Source organism: Parasteatoda tepidariorum, chromosome 3 (assembly GCF_982258835.1).
Source record: "Parasteatoda tepidariorum strain Cologne lab strain chromosome 3, Ptep-v5.0, whole genome shotgun sequence".
NCBI classification, from domain to species: Eukaryota; Metazoa; Arthropoda; class Arachnida; order Araneae; family Theridiidae; genus Parasteatoda; species Parasteatoda tepidariorum.
In genome coordinates this window covers 23,745,075-23,765,934 of record NC_141757.1, presented here as the reverse complement: position 1 = coordinate 23,765,934, position 20,860 = coordinate 23,745,075, and the positions used below count along the sequence as shown (strand labels likewise).

The 20,860-nt window shown below is 27.4% G+C and overlaps 1 protein-coding gene across 1 annotated transcript; it reads left to right on the top strand.

The window, feature by feature from the left end:
* Positions 1-445: 445 nt before the first annotated feature.
* Cyp40 (Cyclophilin 40) lies at positions 446-17,092 on the top strand. Its single transcript, XM_043041086.3, has 11 exons — positions 446-604; positions 3,010-3,147; positions 6,135-6,241; positions 7,220-7,408; positions 9,461-9,583; positions 10,132-10,238; positions 10,319-10,408; positions 13,465-13,522; positions 13,607-13,693; positions 14,821-14,863; positions 16,532-17,092. The coding sequence occupies exons 1-11, from the start codon at positions 532-534 to the stop codon at positions 16,618-16,620; spliced, it is 1,104 nt and encodes a 367-aa protein (XP_042897020.2). The 5' UTR covers positions 446-531; the 3' UTR covers positions 16,621-17,092.
* Positions 17,093-20,860: the final 3,768 nt, after the last annotated feature.

Below are 20,860 nucleotides of genomic sequence, written 5' to 3'. Positions count from 1 at the left end.
GCTTCAACTACCTGTGAAAATTTCTGAAATTGACCTTGTTTCGATTTCTTTTTTCACCTCAGTTAAAAATTACCATTTATGTTGAAAAGTTGTAATTTTGTAAATGTCCATGGAAACAATACGATTTGTTCCTTTTTTTTTAAAAAATGAAAAAACTATTTTTGACAACCAATTTTGAAAAGTTTTACTTGTCAGATACAAAGCTTGACGCAATTTTTTATTTTATTTTGTAATGCAAACTCGTGAAATCAATTTTCAAACTCGTATATCATTATAATAGCTTTCACTTTAAGATAGAGTTATACATTTTAAGTATTTTTAACAGCAACTTTTCAAAAGATTTTACGACTGAGATGTGTCGAAATCTTTTTGTGCAGTGTTGACTTTTTGTCTGTTGACCAAAGCGAGACTGTTTTGATTACAGCGCCACATGACCTTTTGAGGTTCGTTAAAAACATTTTGCTGTGCATAATATTTTTCTGATTTGGCATCACTTATTTTGCCGGTGTTTCTGCTGTCTGACATTTCAAGATGTCTGCTTGGTCTGCTCCAGTGTCTGGAAATCCACACGTGTTTTTAGATGTCAAAGTCGGAGAAGAAAAAGGTTTATACTTTATCCTTCACCTTATATGCCATCATCTCACATACTATATTTATTGTTTTAGTTTATTTCTTTAACTTATTCTTTAAAATAAAAGCAAGTTGTGTGTCTTTTGTCAACCAAAACATAATTCTTTAAAACCAAAACTAGATTAATCTTGCCTTTTATTTTTAAATTTATTAATTATTTATAAAGATTATTTCACATATAATGTCGAAGCATTAGGTCTGATCAATTGTTATATTGATTATCAGAGAAATCCATTTCTCTTTCATTTGTTTACATTAGTCTGTCTGTAAATAAAACATATTACGTGCTATTATTTTAGCTTATTCTTTGCCAATGTAATTTTTATTATTTTGTATCAACTTCTATCCGGCAATTTATAAAATGTGTAGCGTATCTACCACTACAAAATTACAACTACAATTCACTAGTATATAAGACATGTTAACTCGACTCTATGTCGGGGTACCTTTTCATAGATAACGGTTGACATAGTCGATAACTCTCCCCACATTGGTGACCCGGACGTGATGTGAACACACCTACCTCGGCAGTAACGCCTACTTCGATGGATAGTCCACATTGAACAGTTGACTTGCTACTGGTGACTGCGACAAAATCCACCTCCTCGCACTGTTACTACTCAGTCTCGAGCACACAACGTCGGCCTGCATACACTCGACTGCTAAAAGGCAACACAGGAGCGACTATGGCCGTGAAGTTAATACACCTCTCACATTCAGCACTCAAAAAGTACGGTGATCTTAATACAGCTCTCCCGGCTCAACCGCACAAAAACAGCAATAATTCAACTAGTGGTATTCATTCATCGAATTCTATCACAGATATAATTCTGGTGGGGGAGTACTGTAGCGTATCTACCACTACAAAATTACAACTACAATTCACTAGTATATAAGACATGTTAACTCGACTCTATGTCGGGGTACCTTTTCATAGATAACGGTTGACATAGTCGATAACTCTCCCCACAAATGTAATACAGTATTATATTCCCAAGTATTATGTTGAAAGGATGTTTATAAACAATTAAACTCTTACACATTATACAGAATGTTTCCAAACACTTCTATTTTTGAGACTTTAATAGTTTGAAGAACGATTTATGTATTTTATTAATGAGTAACAGGTGTTAATGTAGATATTCTTTAAAGCATTTTGTTCAATTAGAAAAACTTAGTTTCCTTAAAAGAAAACAGCAACAGTTTCTACAATCCAAGACATGTCTCTCTTACTCTGGTTCTCAGATAAGAAGAGTGATTGTTAGTTAAACTTTAGAAAAAACGGTAGTTTCACAAAATCCTTTTTCTTAAAATTTTAATTTTGTGTCTAGTAAGAAACGATAAATCCATATTTTTATCATTTTTTTGTGTTGGTTTTTTAATGTAATTATTAATTTTCACAAATTATATCTAAATTTTCACAAAATAGGTACCTTTCAGAAAAACCACGACAGACCCCTAAACTTATATGTGTAACTTAACTAGCGGAGATTTCCGTTTCTTTATCTGTAGCAGAATAATCGCGCTTAGTCTTGGAAACTTTCGGGCTGAGCCCTCCTAGAAACTAAAAAAGTCACTGAAAGAGACCATCTCGAAAAGTATAACTTGTAGCCGGGGGATATTTCTGTATAGTTATCTGTCGTGCCAACTACAATCACCAAATACAAGATGCCAAATTGATTTTAAACTTGCAAATTTTTTAAAAAAAACATGTAGATCTTTGCTCGGGGGGGGGGGGGGCTGCGAGTTATACCTTTTGAGTTGGTCCCTTTCTATGATTTTTTTTTAAGTTTCTTGTGGGCCACTGCCCGGAATTTTCCAAGACCTGGTGATTATTCTGCCACAGATCACGATACGGAAATCTCCCCTGTAGCCACCCCCTTGGATTAACATCTACTTGTTTTATTTGGAAAAAATTTGCAAGATCAAAATCTATTTGGCACCTTGGCAATTGTAGTTAGCTCAGCTAATCATGATTCGGAAATATCCCCATTAATCATACTAACCTATCAAAATTAATGTTATTTATAATGAGATCATGACAATGTAAATAGTAAATATTGTTATTTAGAAAGTTAATTAAACAATAACAATGAATACTAGCTATTAACTTTAAGCTTTCAATGATACAATAACAATGAGAGAACAATGTTTGAGCATCTGCTACTTTATACCTATGTAGCATACCTAAATTCTAATCACCTTCGGCAATTCATTGTAAGTTCTTGCAAGAGGCCTCTATGATAAAGTACTCTAGTAAATTTTTAAAACGTGTAAAACATTCCTAACAAGATAAATTTTAATTTTCTCCTTATTTTAACTAATATGTAAGTTTTTTTTTAAACTTTCTTTGAGCTATTAATAAGTATTTTCTTACAGTTGGAAGGATAGTTATTGAATTGTTTAAAGATGTTGTGCCTAAAACAGCAGAAAATTTCAGAGCTCTTTGCACAGGAGAGAAGGGAATTGGAAACTGTGGAAAACCCCTGCATTACAAAGGAGCAACATTTCATCGAGGTAATGTCTTTTTTATTTTTGCTAAATGTGGCTTAATATCAAATTATTTTATTTACTGTATTGTTTTATTAAAAAATCAAGGTATAGTTAAGAACGAGAGGATTTTTTTCAGTAAATTATTAGTTTGAATATACTATTACACGTTTTTTTTTTTTTACTGAAGTGTTAAAGTTTAAATTTATATGGTGTTCCATAACCACTGCCTGCCCCTATTACATTTTTTGTCTAAAAGATAAATCAAACTTTTGAAATTAATTAATTAACTCAGTATTTTTATCATTTAAATTTTTTTTAAAATTAATTGCAAACCTTATTGGCAATCGAAATGGCCTACAGGTGACATAGAACAGAACTCTCCACCTATGGCAACACTTTACATGCTTTGAGTCATAGCAGAGATGCCAACTGCTCCGAACACGTCAAAATAATTTAAAAAACGGTATATAACTTCGAAGTAAATTTTGCAAATATTTGACTATTTTTGCTTGCTTATTAAAAGGTATGACATGCCATAAGTTCGATAAAGTGGTGAATTGCATAAGCCTACAAATTCATTAGAAATAGTGGTGCATAAAAATCTACTGAATAGAATTTAATAAACCAAGAATCACAATTGATAAACTACCACTTTAAAATATATATTTGCTGTCCGGAGCAAGTTGGCATCTCTGTCATAGGAGAAGGAAGTATGTTAGTTTCTGTCTTGATTTTCAAATAGATTAAAACTTTTAAGTTAGGAAACTATGTGGAACTGAAAACTGCATGAAACATAGATCTAAATGAAAACGTATTGTAAATTTAAAAAATATATTTTTAACAATTAAATAAAAAAAGGAAGAAAATATTGTAGGACATTCCGATACACAAAGATAAATCGGAAATCGTCATGGAGAAATCTTCAGAGGAAGGCATTGGGCTGTTTGGCCAACTGTGATGATGATGACATTCCTGTACAACTGAGAAGAGGATGAAGGTCAAGACATGAGGGGTAGGGTCAAGACATGAAACCGGTCTTCTCCCGAGGTGGTATATTCGAGCCTTGCGATCGCGAATAATTCAATGATATATTTTAGTTAAATTCATTTAGAATATATAGGAACTACTAAAATTATTTTGCATTAAACTGTGCTTAGGCAGGGGTCTGTCCAGGCCAAATTTACTACCGTTTAATGGTACCTTCACAAATTCAACTTCAGGAAAAACGGTAGTTTCACAATATTCTTTTTCCTAAAATTTTATTTTTCTATCCCTTAAGAAACGATAAATCCATATTTTTACCCTATTTTTGTGTTGATCTTTTAATATAATTTTTAATTTTTCACAAATTATGTCTAAATTTTCACAAAATAGGTACCTCTCAGAAAAACCTAGACAGACCCCTGTTAGGTAAATGGGCTTTTTAGTTGTATTCTAAAATACTTTGATTTGTTTAATTATTTTCAGAAATACACTCTTGATGAAATTATTTTGAAAAGTTTTCAAAATTAAATGAACGCAACTAGTAATAAATTCAGAATTCTAAACTAGTCTTCTTTTTTCCTCCAGAGAGTTTCAAAGTAAAGTCTGTTTTAATCCTTATTTTGATGTTTGGTTCCTCTTTTGAATGATTTAAAAATTATTTTCAATAAGCCTTTTAATTATGATAAAAATGCGATGCACACAAAATTTGCATGTCGACCTCCCTCCGCATCCTTCATGTTGTTTGAAAGCCAATGATGCTGATGTTAGTGAACTGTTTAATTATAGATCAGTGCCACAATCATTGAACCTGGGGATCAATCTTAATTTAAGATTTTCCATGCTAGTTTAGAAAAGTGAAATGACAGACGGCATAGCTTCACCACCTCAAAATTTTCATGTCTCTTTTATTCATTTTATTTAATAAAGGTCAGACTTTCCACTTTTCTGCAGAATTCTGCTTTAAATTGCAAATGATTTATTGTTTACTAGGGAGGCCATGTGTTTGAAATAGCTTACATATTTTACACTATCATTAGTCATTTGTTGTGGTACCTGAATTTACAAATGGATCTTTGACTGAAACAGGTTGCAAGCACTTTAAGCTAATTAGACTTTCATCAACTTTACTTTTTTGTTACAACCGAGATCACATTTTCTAACTTCAGCTTCTCCCCATATTTTGAAACTTATGTATCCTCCATACCTATTAAAAGCGATTTGTGACTTCTGTAAATGTATGTCTCAATAACTTACTTGAGATTTTCCTTTGTAACTATTAAGATTGCAACTGCAATTTAGTATGAAAATATGAGTATTCATTGATTTTCATGTACTTATGTATATCGGTGGAGGTTTCACGTTCAGCTGACCACCTAACCGGAACATCTGCTCCTGCACCCCAAAGCCCAGGGTCAAGAAAACTGAGATGGGCACAGTAGGCCTTGGCCCTCTATGGGCTGTCACACCACTGAGTTTTTAGTTTATGTATATGGGAGAAACTAAAAGGAAATGAGACTAATGTAAAAGAAACTAAGATTTTTATACTTGAATTGAATTGCCATAAACAATAATTATGATTTGTACAGTAGTGTCAGTTATTGCTGTAATGATATTACATAATTATGTCAATTTTTGCTCTTTAACAAGGTAAATAAAATCTTATATGTCTAGTGGTAAATATTTCATAAACTTGTTTTTAATTTTACAAATATCGCTTTATTAGTATTATGAAGAAAAAAAAAAAAGAAATTGTTGTTAGTACCAAACAGAAATGAATTTTTCTTGGTTTGGAATTTTAATTTCTAAAAAAATTGAGTTCTATAATTTGTTCCATTTTCTTATATGCTAATTTAAACCATTTATTTACTTTAACACTATTTGATTTTTAATTAAAATTTAAAACTGCAATCAACTAATTTTAATATTGAAGTTCATGTAATGCCCTATAAAATTAGCTAGATATAAGCATCTATGAAAGAATATTAAAAAATATTTTTTTTTCTTATTTGTTCTATTTTCAATTTTAGTTATTCGTAGGTTTATGATTCAAGGAGGGGATTTTATACATGGAAATGGCCAGGGCTCAGAAAGTATCTATGGTGATAGTTTTGAGGATGAAAACTTTGACTTAATGGTATGCCTAAGTTTTTTTTAAAAATTATTATTAAAACACATTTAAAAGAAATTTTAATCTATTTTTATTGTACAATTTATTTTTATTTTTTGTTAGTTAAATAAATTAACAAAGATACATTTAATTATGACAATTATTAATTTAAAGTGTTTACAGAAGAAAGTATCGAATAAAACGTTAAAAAAAATTAATTGTAAGAGTAATATTTTAATTCTAATATTTTAGGCGCTTTCTCGCATATTGTATTCGAAAAAGTCAGCTAATTATTTCCTCTTTCAAATGTTGTAAATCATTACAAAAATTAAAATTCGTACTTAAATTAAAAATTGTAAAATCCGTCCAGTAACTCCAAAATAAAGACCGATGACGAAATCACTCGAATAGGACTCTTAAAAAAGAGATACTAAACTAAGAAGAAAAAATGAAAGAATCATCATTTCTAGAACTATCTTTTAAACTTTCGCGATTTCTGAATTTTTTTAATTTTATGTTATTAATATGACATTCTAGCTGAAGCGACTCATTACTTTTTTTTTTCAATCCAAAATGAGAATGGAAAATCCATAATTATTTCTTTCTTCCTCTCTGATACACAAGAAATAAATCTTTTGAAAAAAATTCTGCAGAAAAAAAAAATCGAAAAATTATGCAGAAAGGAATACTAATTTTTTTTCTTTTCCTGAATGAAAAATCTTTCTGCAAAAACTCGGTAATGTTCTGCAACAATTTCACAGTGTAGCCTCAATTCTGCCACATGCAAGTCTTAATCCTGTAAAAATATTATTTTACTTAAAATTTTTTTAAAAAAATTGATAGATTGTTACAGCGCGCTTTTTATGAAAGTTTTTATTTGCAGTGATTTTTTTATGTTATTGTAAAGTCTAGCATTATTCTAGGCACATAAAATTCTTAAGTTATTAAATGTTGTCTTTTAGAAATTCCTGGGTCTTAAAAAAAAATTTCTTCTTCTGTTTTTAGCATGATCAACCAGGATTATTAAGTATGGCTAATAGTGGCCCTAATACTAATGGCTGTCAATTCTTCATAACTACTGTACCCACCCCACATCTTGATAATAAGCATGTTGTTTTTGGTAAAGTGAAGTATGGTTTGGGTGTTGTATCAGAATTAGAAGGTCAAATCACTGACAATGATACTCCGTTAGAGGTTGGTAAAAATGTTATTTTATTGCATTGAATTTTTGTTGCGTGTCTAAACCCACTGACAGTTCTGCAAATAAAGTCTTATTTTAATATGTGGAAAAACCCCATTGAAAAACTGGTTTTTCCTTGTCATTAGATAGGGAAATAATGTATTGGGGGAAAATCATTCTCCTAATTTTGCCCATTTTCTAAACCGCCAGTGGGTTAAAAATCTAATGTTTTTTTTTTTTTTAAATCACTATTTTTTTCTTCTTCAAAATATGTTTACTGACACACGCATATTAAAAGTTGTTTAAAGATAGGTTTTATTTTAACATGCAATTTTCTCCCTATAGCAAAACCTGTTATTTTCCATATCATTAGGTAGGGAAATGGTGTATTAGGGCGAAACATTCGTCTAATTTTGCCCATTTACTAAACCGCTTGAGGTTTAAAAATCTAATGTTTTGAATTACGATTTTTTTCTCTATGTTTACCGACACGCGCACATTAAAAGTTGTTTAAAGATATGTTTTATTTATTTTTATTGATTGTCTAGTTTTGAAATGCATGCATTAACCAGTGTATTCTTTTCAAACTGTATACTGAATCTAACAGGTATTTAGTTCTGCCATTTAAAAATCTCCTTGCAGTTTTCTAAATTACCTCTGTTCAATAAATGTCTGCCATATTAAATTGTTAAAACGTGGACCTTTCTGTTAAATTTTATTAACTATTTTCAGTGCATTAATGACTTCTTATCTAAGAAGATCGTATCATAAAGTTAATGCTTTTCTTGTCATTCTACAAAATTTTCTTACTTCCTAAATATTGAGTGTGTGCTCGGCAATCATTGTTAAACCGCTTTTTCCGAAGATAAAAATAGTAACCTCATGAGAAGTTTGAAAAGAGCCCTTTCATTTTTGTATTTGTTAAAAAAATTTATGATTCAGCGCAGTTCCCTACATTAAATAATGTGTAAGATCTGGTTTTATGTTCCAATTAAATATGGTTTGGTGACAGAAAAGTTATTTTTGAATTTTAGATTGGAAAAGAAATGAATAATAAATAGTCAAATAGAGTGGCATTCTTTTTCTCCTCGAGCCTCGAAATTTATCTTATATTCCATCTATTAAATACATATCATCAAGCCTAATTGATAGAGCATACACATTCACCTTATTTTATTTGTCTAAATATACTAATTTTTTTCCATCGCATACTCTTTACTTGTTTTTGTTACAATATCAGTTAACAGAAAATAATCTTCAACACTTTAACGTGTTGCTTTATGTTTGAATAGCTTGCATATTGCATATATTTCAGTATTAATGTGTGACGATTGACATGTTATGTTTGCAAGACATTCGACTTTGTAAAAAGAAACTATATTAAAATTCATTATTTGTTTTCAATGTCTCAATAATTTAAAATTATATTTTCTGCATTTAAAACTTTTTTTTAATTGAACAATGCAAAATTTTTAAACAATTGTGGAAAGAATATTTAATATAAAATAATTTTTTATTATTATTAAAACCATGTGTAATTTATGATTTTTATATGCTATATTTTAATTATACTGTAATTGAACTGTAAAAATTTATATTTGAATATTAAAAAACTAGAAAATGCCAAAATATATTCTGGGTTTTAATTATACAGTAATTGTATTGTGTAAAAATGTACTTGAATATTTAAAAAATAAATTTTTTTTTTCCTTAAATTGAAAATCTTAAAAATCATGCTTTAAAAAACTAATTTTTAAAAAAAAGAATATTTATGTATATTTTTTTCCTTTCCTGTCTAAAATTTATGCTACTCATTTCTTGTAACTTAATTTTATAATCAAGTGCACTTATAAAAAGAAAATTTAATAACCTTACATTATTAAATAAAATGTGTGTTTTTATTAAAATAATAAGACTTGTAAATTTCAATTATAGTAACAAAGCGTTTTAGGCAGTTCTCTATAGTCTCTGATACCATTTATACTTTTATATTGTAAATGATAAATTTTCTTTGAGTAAATAGGAAGTATTTTCCATTCAATTTTACAACTGTCATTTTTTTGCAGTCTTGTATAATAGAGAATTCTGGAGAATTTCTGCCTGGTCAAGATTTTGGTCTGTTTGAAAATGATGGAACTGATGACACATATGCAAATTTTCCTGAAGATTCTGATCTGGATTTCAATGATGTAAGAAAAATTATTTAATTTTTACTGTTCCTAAAATTGCATATGGCTTTTTACTGGTAAAATAATTCAAAATATTATAGTTTGGCTTAGATTTTATAATCAAACTTTCTTTCATGTGAATTACTATTTATTTTATCAATTATTTGTCTTTATTTTCTTTAAATTGAATTTTTCATAGGGTTCATCTTGTAAAGCTAATTGTTTTTTATGTTTAAAGTGCATTGAAGTCAAGTTGTGTCATGTCCGTTTCGAAAAGAGTGTTAATTTCTGACTAATGACATTAAACTTTTCTGGTTTTTTGGGAATTCCTCACTATGATGAATTAAAGTAAGGAATCCAGTGTTGATATGTTTTAAGTTTATTATTTTTTTATCATTAATTATTGATATGTCATATTACCATAAAGGTATACCCTATATTGAGGAGCCTTCATCACTAAATGATTAAAATTAATGTTATAGGTTCAGGATCGTATTTGTTTATGTTTCATGCTTGTTCTGTTTGTTCTATAAAATTCTTTTAATTTTAATAAATATTTTACATTATAGATTGATGAAATACTATGCATTGCTGAGAAAATAAAATGGGCTGGAAATATATATTTTAAAAAAGATGATTATTACAGTGCTGTTAGAAAATATAAAAAATCTCTGAGGTAAAAGTTAAATTTTATCTGTAAATTTATACGAATTCTCGTGTGTTAGCTTGCATTATAATATTATGTTTATATTGTAGGTATCTAAATAAACTCCATGAACTTCATGAAAATGTACCAAATTTAGATAAAAGGACAAGTCCCATAGTTGTTCCCTGTATTTTAAATAGGTAATGTACAATCTTTATTTGATGTTTACTTAATAATGTCTGTTAAACGTGTAATGGAAATTTAATGGGAGCTGTTTTAATGTTTTAACACTGTATACCTATTTTTTTATGCCTGCTATATTTATCTATGCAAAATACCTTATGTGCTAAATTTCTATATGTATGTATGCATATGTAAACACATTATGTATTTAAGGGATTGTGGGGTAAGACAGGATACCTAATATTCAAAGACCTGTGGGAGAAAATTGCTGAAAATTTTGTTATATTTGTATGAAAATTACAATTTTACATTAGGATCTTCAAAACTTCTACAAAATATGACTGTGCTTTGAAGAAGGTTCCCACATTAAAATTAGTTCTGGCCAGTGAAACTTTTGTTCAGTCATGAATGTAGTTATCTTCAACATTAAGTTCTATAAAACATTGAAATATAATCTATAAATCTAATTTTAATTTTGTCATTGACAGAAAATAATGTATTATCTTTTCTCCAATATGACGAGAATGCATGCAGGGTTGCAAAAAACCCACCCTAAAGTGGGTTTTTCTGAAATTGATTTCTTATTTATCCTCTGTTATATTAAAGAGCTATTTTATTGAAATACAGTAGAGAACCAATTATCCCGGATGCTCGGGACCATCGCTATCCCGGATGTCTGAATTTCCCGGTTTTCTGGATCGACCAAAAAGTGTCGTTAATCGATGTTTTATCGCATGCGAATTATAAGGAAAAAGTGTAATGCATAAAGTAAGAGAAAAAAGAAAGGTACTCCTAACTTTAAAAAAAAATGGTAGAAAAATAACATTTAAAAGAATAAAAAAATTTGCAAGTTTAGAAAAGAAAAACAAGTTTTAAAAATACAAAATTCTCGTATTTATTTTTTAAAAATAATTACAATTCCTAAATTAACTAAGATAAACAAAACCAATGGTTAAATAACGCAATATATTTCATACCTAATTATACAGGGGAAACGATAAAATAAAAGGAAAACTACTTAACTAAATAAAAACGCTTGAAAAATATCGAACCGGAACGATAGTTAAAAAAGACACTAGCATAAATATTAAAACCCGGAACAAGGCAAGATCAACGGAATTTAAAAAAAAAAACCTAATGATAAAATTTATGAATAAAAAGAATCAATTTATTAAGTGCGAAATTTATTGTGAAAAGAAAAGAATATCAAACGTAGTGGAATCAGAAAAAAAAAACTGCAATCTGCTTCATAAAATAATCCTATGTTTAAATTAATAAGCAATTCTCCTTCTATTTTTTGTTGTTGATAAAAACACGATATTTAATTACAGCAGATGTGATTCCACATCAATAAAAACTTGAAAATGATACCGTAATTCCAAAGAATGAAAATTTATTCAGAAGAAAAAGATTTTATTTTTATTAATCAGTGTCAAATAGATAAATATATTTTTCTCTTTCATCTTCTGTTCACTGATATGCCTGCAATGCATTTTCCCCACCCCCTCGTAAGTCAAACAGAAAACGAAATCAGCATGCCACACCCTTGAGCTTGATTGACGGCCTAAAGGAGAAAATAAAACATTCCTCCCTCCCCTGCCTTCAAGGTCACGGAGGAAATGACGTTTCTCTGGGTTAACGGGGGAAAATATTCTCCCCTTCCTTACATTTTCCTCTACTCAACTTCAAGGATGAGTTCAATTTCCGCTTTTTTTTTTCATAATCGTTCTCATTTAAAATGGCGGGGAAAACTGATCAAAATTTTTTCTGGTTTCCCGGTTATCTGGATACCGGAGAAATAGTTCTCAACTGTATATATGTAGTCTAGCCTAAAAAAATGAATCTATGGTGAAAAAACAACATTTATAGACTGGAGTCATCTTCCTGGCTAGATTTGACTGTATGGCCATAGTCAGTGCCTTTGATTCGCTTTCTATGCAAAAAAAATATTTCCTCAAATATTTTTTAAGATTAAAATGTAAATAAAAAGTAATCCTGTGTTAAAATGAGTTTCAAATGTGCTATGTATGTGAGTACATATAGCATTTTGTATTGTGATGTCAGAATAAACTTTCTTCTGACTTTTGCACCAATTTATTTGTATTAATTATTAATTACACTTTAATTACCTATATGTTAAGTCAATTCATAAAATTAAACTTAATTGTTAATATTAAAATATGGTACTTATCCCTGCCCTCTCTTTTGAAAAAAAAAACCCAGTAAAATCTGAAATACCCAGAAAAACCCAATAGAACCCAGAAAAGTCCTATGAAACCCAGAAAAATTCACCCTGGTTAGGTTTTTCTGGAAAAACCAGTGTTTTTTGCAACCCTGATCGCACAACTAAAAATCCAGGACAAATCTTTGCTCACACTTCAGGAAATTCTAATGGGAAAAAATTTTCTGTCTCTGTCCAGTTTTGTTCTGTTTGTATTGTTAGCAAAATGAAAATTATGACAGAAAATTTAGAATTTGTTAACATTGATCTTATAATTTTATAAACTCAAATAATTTCATATAACACCTAAAAATCTTCTACAGAACCCAGTTTGAAAATCCCAGCTCTGAAAGCAGAACTAATTTCATCACAAACGAGGTACTAGGCCACTTTTCTCCCTATTGAGATTTTGTTTTAAAAAATTTTTCAACCAAAAATTTCTCTTGTACAACTAAAATTAATAATTTTAAATTAATTTTTAAAAACTCTGTAGGTTTATAGTATATCTTCCAAGAAAGGATTTTAAGCTAATGTTTGCAAGTTAAGATATTCATAAAAAGGAAGTCATTCAATTTACTGCTTAATGTTTTAAAAAATACAGCAAATATAAATAATTTCATGTAGCATTTGTTCAAAATCTTATGTGTGTCTAAAAATTTGATAGAATTTGTAGTACCGGCATTTTTAATGCATGGAATTTTAAAAAAAGGTATTAACGTCGAGCTTTTTTGATTTTTTTCTGAAACTTAAAGGCATACGTATATTTGTGTTCAGCTGACATTAAAAAAAAAAATGAATAAAAGAGCAAAAATTATTTAAATTTTTACACAACTTTCAATTTACTTATTTCAGTGCTGCTTGTAAATTAAAGTTAAAGCAATACGATCGAGCTTTGGAAGATTGTGATGAAGTAAGTTAGAAATACCTTTGAACTTCTGTTCTATTTTTTTTTTATCAATGTTTATACTCCTACAATTTTATTTATTTTATCTAGGCTTTAGATATTGACCCTACCAACGCCAAAGCTCTTTATAGAAGAGGTCAAGCCTTTCATGCACTGAGTGATTATGACCGAAGTTTAGTGAGTTACATTTTCACTTTCTGTTTTGCTAAATAATGTTTAAATGCCAATTTGAACTTTTGGTGTGTTATACAATTGAAAAAAAAAATTAGTATGGCTCAGTTTAACAAGTTCATTCACAGATCTTTTTCAGTCACGAAACTTCTAGTATTTATTAAATATTGTGGAACTAAATGTTAAAAATTAAGTTGTCTTAGTTACCAGCAAATTATAAAAGTCCTTAAAATTAGACTAAGGTAAATTAATTTTTGTTTCACATTGTGTTTAGGCATTTTATATTTTGTTGGAATATATTCAGTTAGAAATTTGTTATATTCAGTTAGAAATCTTATGAAATTCAGATTTTTCATTTCAAAATATTTAATTCTTCTCTATCATTTAACAAATAATTAAAATTAGAAATTCAGGTATCTCAGATTTGTTAAATATAGTGAAAATAATAATTTTCTTTAGACAAAGATATTTAATTTCAATACTCATTGTATTTTCATTAAAGAAATACTGAACCAAATTATAAATTTAAATTAAGAACATAATTGGGGCCATTCACTAATTTACATTTGCCATATGAATTCAATTTTAGAAATCTTTTTCTATTTTTAGTTTGCTAAACTCTCTACACATTCTTATTATTTCAGGATGTTCGATAATTATAATCTTGTTTAATGTTTTTCAATCTATGTAATTAATCTAATTTAATGTTAATTAATTTAAAAAAATAGATTGAGAAACTCTGAATTAAATTATAAGTAATTTATTTTTGTGGTCAATTTAATCAAATTAGTTCTTTGATGAAAACTTGTTATTTTATCACAATGCTAAAATCTGTAAATTTTGTAAAATCGGAAAAAATTTGGCATGGTAATTTTATATGCACATATTTGATGAATGTAGAATTTTTAGCCATAGGAAGAAAATATTTTTTTTTATCCTAGTTATAATTTTTTTTTTTTAGTGCTAAAAATTTTTGAGTGCTTAAAAAGTACCTAAAAGGTGCTTATTTTTTGATGGAAAATATGACTGCACACTGTTAATGCTTTTTTATCATCTATTTCTTTAAAATTAAATTATCTATATAATGACAATCCTCTACTGAATTGCTTTTCTTTTTTTCTTTATCTTTATAGACTGATTTATTAGCAGCTCGAAAAATTGCGCCACATGATAAATGTAAGTAAATGTTTTGTCTGTATCTTACTTTTGAAACTATAACAGAAATAGCTTCTCTCAAGTTATACCTACTTATATTTAATTTTTTTAATGTGAAATGTACAGTCCTCCTAAAAGGAAAAAAAGATTTGATCTTATGACTGGATGTTCAGGACGTTCTAGGACTCAATCTTAATAGCTTGAGGGAATGACCTCAAATTTACTAATTAATAAGTACAGATGGTATTTTAAGTAATGAAATCGGACACAAAAACGTACTTTCTTTGAATAAACGTTACCTTCTTTTTTTTCTCGATGGATTTGGATTTCTGAACCCTGCAATATAGGGGTAGCTGCATTCTGGAAAATATGGTCCCCATAGTTTGATCAGGAGAGCGGTCCAAAGTTCGTGCCCCTCTTTGTAAAGATTAGTATTTGCAAATTCTGTTGAATAGATTTCTCAGGAACTATTAAACAGATTTTGCTCAGGTTTTGCATTTTGCTTTGTAAATTTATGTTCTTTAAAATTTAAAAAATTCTATACCTTACTATTCAAATTTGTTTTGACTACTATTAAATGAAATAATATATATTTACTAAAAAATATTGTTTGCATCAATGGATAAACGAATTTTAAAATTGTGTGCAAAATTTTTTCATTTTACAAATTAACCCCTTCATGTTTTATTTTTACTTTTTTCATATTTCTCCTTATCTAGAGAAATTTCAAAGCGAATTAAAACATTTTTCATTTTACAAATCAGCCTTTTATGTTAATTTTACTTTTTACATATTTCTCCAACTCTCAAAAAATTTTAATGCTAATTAAAACAATTTTGCACACAAATATAAAATTTGTTCGTCCAAAGATGATTCCATGCAAAGTATAACTTTTAGTATCTATTTATTATTTTATTTAATAATAGTCGAAAAATTTTTGAATTGTAAGGAATACAATTTGTTGCATTATTTTAAGAAATGCAATTTTAAATTGCAAAATAAGTCAGTCGAACAGTTTCTGAGAAATCTAATTTTGAAGAAGTTGTATTTTTAAAATTCAATTTCTCAGGAACTATTGGACCAATTTTGCTAAAATTTTTAATTTTTCCATGCAAAAATACATATTTAAAAATGTTGTAAAAAGTTGTATACCTAACGATTCAAATTTTTTCCGAATGTTATAAAATAAAATAATAAAAAAATAGTAAATATTCATTAAAAGCTATTTTTTGCATGGAATTATCTTTGGCTGAATAAATTTTGTTATTGTGTGCAAAAATGTTTTCATTCGCTTAAAAATTTCATAAAATTGACATGAAGGAGGTCAAGCTTCAGACCGCTCACCTGACCAAACTATTTCGACTATATTTTAGGGACCAGAAATCCGAATCCGCCAACAACAAAAAAGTGTGTGTATTCAGAGAAAGTACGTTTTTGTGTTTGATTTTGTAACTTAAAAAATTGTCTGCACTAATTAATTAGTATTTTTGAGGTCAACCCTTAGATTTATTAAGATAGAGCCCTAGAAGGTGAAAATCCGATCATTAGATCAAAAGTTATTCAGGATGGTCCATTTATTTATTTTTTTGTGCACTGTACATATTATGACTATGAGATGTTTTACACTTGTCAAAAAAATTTCATAAACTACATTTATTAATATTTTCTTTTTTTTATTTATTTTAATAGCTGTTATGGCTGAAATAGCAGCTGTTCGAGGGGAGATGCAAGCCTATAAAGCTAGAGAACGACAGGTTTACTCCAAATTATTTGCATAAAGGAAAATGCAGTTATAGAGAAATATTGTAATTAACTGATATCATCTTCAAAACCTGTGGTATATTTGTTTTTACTGTTATTTCTTGTTTTATTGTGCATCTAAGTTTCATTCATTTGTGTTAATATGAAAGTCATTCTCATTATTATCAAATATTTTCAGCATATTACGTTGTCTATTAATACTGAAGCTTTTAGTTTTATTTTAAAGGAAATAATTTGTATGTGAGAGTTAAATGATATTTATCTACTTTATCATGAAAATATAACCATCATTAAACCTTAATTTTTTAAATTTAAAAATAGGATTTCTAAAAATAATATGGGGCTAATATTTGTGTTTTCTTTTTCTAACTCACCAACAGAAAAAAAAATATATATATAGCCATTTGGATACATGACCGAAAAAATGAGTAATTGTAAATGAATACTTATGTATCTCTAAGCTATAAAAAAGTTTAAGTAAAAATAAAATTGCTTCAATATTTCAAAGTTGAATTTTGAACTCGAAATTTATAAAATCATTGTAAATAAAATGCAATAAAAATATTGATCTGAAGAAAAAAATAGTTCTTTGTTTTATAACATAAAAAAATCATGCTTGTAAAAATGAAACTGTTATAATTAGTATATAATTATGACATGTGCAATATGTATTAAAAATGTAAAACGTTTTGAAGATTAAAACTTTTATCTGCATATTTATGCCAAAAATTTTATTGATAATAAATATCAAAGTTATGGGGAAATCATAAAATAAACGAATTAAGTAATTACCTAGTTAAAAATTTTCATACAATTTACATAAATGTTTTAATTATAGATTCATTTTATACAATATTTTAAATCTGAGAATTGTATTCTTTGTACAAAATTGGCTCCCACGTTTAATTCAATATCTATTTCTGGACAGTTGTATAAATTTTTAATTTATACTATAAACGTGAAAGTTTTGGGTAAATCACAAAAAATATAAATAATTACCTATTAAAAAAAATTGAAAGCAATTAATAATGTTTTAACTATAAATTTTTTCTATAATTGTTAAATATCTATATTTTTATGTGTAAAATATTTCAAAATTTCGTTTTAAGGATTCTACTTTTAGTGATATGATATAAATGAATCAAGTATTGAATACTATTTGTTTTCAGAAGTTATTAGTGTTGGTTTAAAATTTTTAGATCTATTTATAATATAAAGTGTGTAGATTTATATTTGTATATTCAAACATGCACATTATATTTGTGATAGTGTAGCCATCAAAATGTGCAAAATAACCTCAAATATATGTGTTGTGGTAATGAACTATGTAGAATAAATAAATGAAAAAGAGATATTATAATATTTGAACAATTGTTTCATTAAAATATTTTGATAAAATCTTTTACTATCTGTGTAAAATTCTATTAAAAATATTACATTGTAAAAACTTTAAAATGACTTAACAAAAAAAAAAATGCTAACTATGCAACATTTGACTGTGATTTAAATACTGTGTGATGCTGTTTTTATTTTTCCTCTCAGTGTAATTTTTTGTGCTAGATAGATTTTTTTCTTTTAAGAAAATTAATAAATGAAATTAATACATATTTTTAAAAAAAAATTATTTAATTGTTATTTCAAAACTAATTTGCTTGTGAGTAAAATCTACCTCTTATTTATTTTCTCACTGTTGTAAAAAATTATTTTAATCATTATTGTTTTGTTTCAAAGTTTAATTTTTGAAAGTTCAAACCAAGAAGATTTATTTTTAAGCTTTATTGTTAAATTTTAAGTATATTAAATATAATAAAGTAATTGTCAGATTAAGCTTAAGTAATGGTGATATTCTACACCAGAACTTAGTAGTTGTATGGCAGCTTTACTTTTCACTCGTTGTGCCATTTGTTTTATAAATATTGAATTAATAGGTTGTAATTTGTTAGTAATATTTTTGAAATATTATATGATTGTCTTGTCAAGAATATATTAGTAAATATATTCTTAATATTCTAAGTTAAAATCTACTGAACTGCTAATGTTACATTCTGTAGAAATTAAGACATTGCCAGTTAAATTTAAAAATAGGAAAATAATAATTTTGCTCTTCAAGTTTAGTTATTTTATCAAAATAATTTAATGTAACGTTTTTATTTCATAAAAAAAATTATTTTAAGAACTCAAGTGATTAAATAGGATTTCGTTTTGTATCTAATTTAAAAAGTATAAACTCACATAAAATTAAAAAAAAGAAAATTAATCATAAACTTATAGTTTTTATTATTTTTTTACTTTGTTATTAAAAGTTTTATTACAGTATGAGTTTTTTTTAGTGCGGTTTTTATTGGTGATGTTTTTGTACAGATATTTGTTAAGGTGTGGATAAGAGATAATTGTCTTCACGTAAACAAGAAATTTTCAGTTTTTATTTTCACTTAAGTTATTTGCATGTTGCATTTAATATTAAGTAAAGGTAATTTTTCTTTGGAAGATTCAAAAGTAATACTTAATAAGTCTGAAAATCATTCTAATGTTAATTGTTATTTTCTGCTTTAAAATTGTTATTCTGCTTTCAAAGTAATATATTCTAAGCAGTTTATTAAATCAGATAACTAAATAGGTTAATGTTGCAATCTTCACTGTGTATTTCATATGATGGGGTGAAGACAATGGATTTCAGAACTAAATTATGGTAAAAATTTCTTAATCCAATTCTCAAAAAGACTTATTTTCTAATCAGCATCTTCCATCTATAAAATGCCTGGCATATTTGCATTAAGATTTATTTAATCATGTAAATGAGTGGTTAAAAATCATTAAAATAAATCATTTAAGTTCATTTCAATGCTTAATGCCAATTAATTTTTTTAGTTCTTCAATCTAAATGTTATTGTTAATGCTTATTAATCTTTTTGAACTAAGAATTTTTTTATTTTATAAATGTTAACACCTGTAAAATATGCTAATGCACGCTTTTATTGTAATGTAGGCACAATATTTCTGTTTTTAAAAAGAAAAAACTAGATAATTTAACAGGCGTATGGAATATTTTTTTTAAATAAATGCTTGTTTTTTTATAATTTTTTTTCAATTAGTTAAAAATTGCTCAAAAAGTTTTTTCAGACAGCATTTTAAATTTAAAAGTGATGTTTTTTTATTTAATTTAAAACATTAAAGATTTAATATAATTTTTTTTAAATTTCCTAAAACTCTTTTAAAAAAATATCAGTCCCATAATGGCGAAGTAAAAGAACTCATATTTTGTGTTATAATTTTTAGGTATTGAGTTGGATACTGTAAATGCTAAAAAATTTCTTTACCTGCAATCTAATTAAGATAAATACAATTATTTCTATTTTATTAGCATTAATATTTTAATAAAGTAATTATCAAAATTTTCAAGATTTTTTTCGTCCCACATACCCACCCTAACTACTATATTTGATATAATTCAGATTATTGAAAATTGCATTAAATACTAATTGTTGAGCTCACTTGTGCATATTTTATTGAAAATTTAGTTGATACAGTATAATTTGTTTATTGCAAGTCTTAATTTAACAAATACTAAGTTATTTGAACATAAGTGGTTTAAAGAAATCTTTTGGTTCAAACTATGCAAAAAGTTTAGGTAGATAAGAAATGGAGAGTAACAATTTAAGCCCTTCACCCGTCTTGTCATGAGTTCGACAAGTCACAGTGCTTGCAACCGATAAACAAAAAATTGTGAGTGATAATTACAGCAATAAATAGAAGATGTTGCTGTGTAAAACATCGAATAGATTCGGCCTCCTGTTGATCATATGCATGCCTGTCTGTTCCTGTCCACATTATATGCTGTGAGTGCTGTACACTAAACGATTGCCAAGTCACAAAGCCAAATCACTAACAAAACTCACATTTTTTTCCTTCAGTGTAAGTAAAAAAGAAGTATTCCAAGCATTTACTTCTTTTGGATTTTATATTTGATAATGTAGGTGTAATAAGCAACCTGATTATGAGCAAGTTCAACTGTATCTAATTCTGCTGATTAATATTTTTCTTGTGTTAAGTTTATTTTAAATGTAGCTATATTTTGTAAATGTGTAATTTATAATGCATTCTATATTCATGACATTTATTTGTAGTTAAGTTCTTTTGTTTTAATATGTACCTAGCCCTTGCACTTGTATTTGATATCAATGTAATTGTTAAAATTGCATTCAATGCTTTATTATTTCAAGTCTGTTTTACATATAAATATATATATCTGTGCTCCCT

Coding starts and splice junctions, on each gene's coding strand:
- Cyp40 (XM_043041086.3), top strand. CDS start 532: ATGTCTGCTTGGTCTGCTCCAGTGTCTGGAAATCCACACGTGTTTTTA. Junction 7,409..9,460: donor ACAATGATACTCCGTTAGAG/GTTGGTAAAAAT, acceptor ATTTTTTTGCAG/TCTTGTATAATAGAGAATTC. Junction 14,864..16,531: donor AATTGCGCCACATGATAAAT/GTAAGTAAATGT, acceptor TTATTTTAATAG/CTGTTATGGCTGAAATAGCA.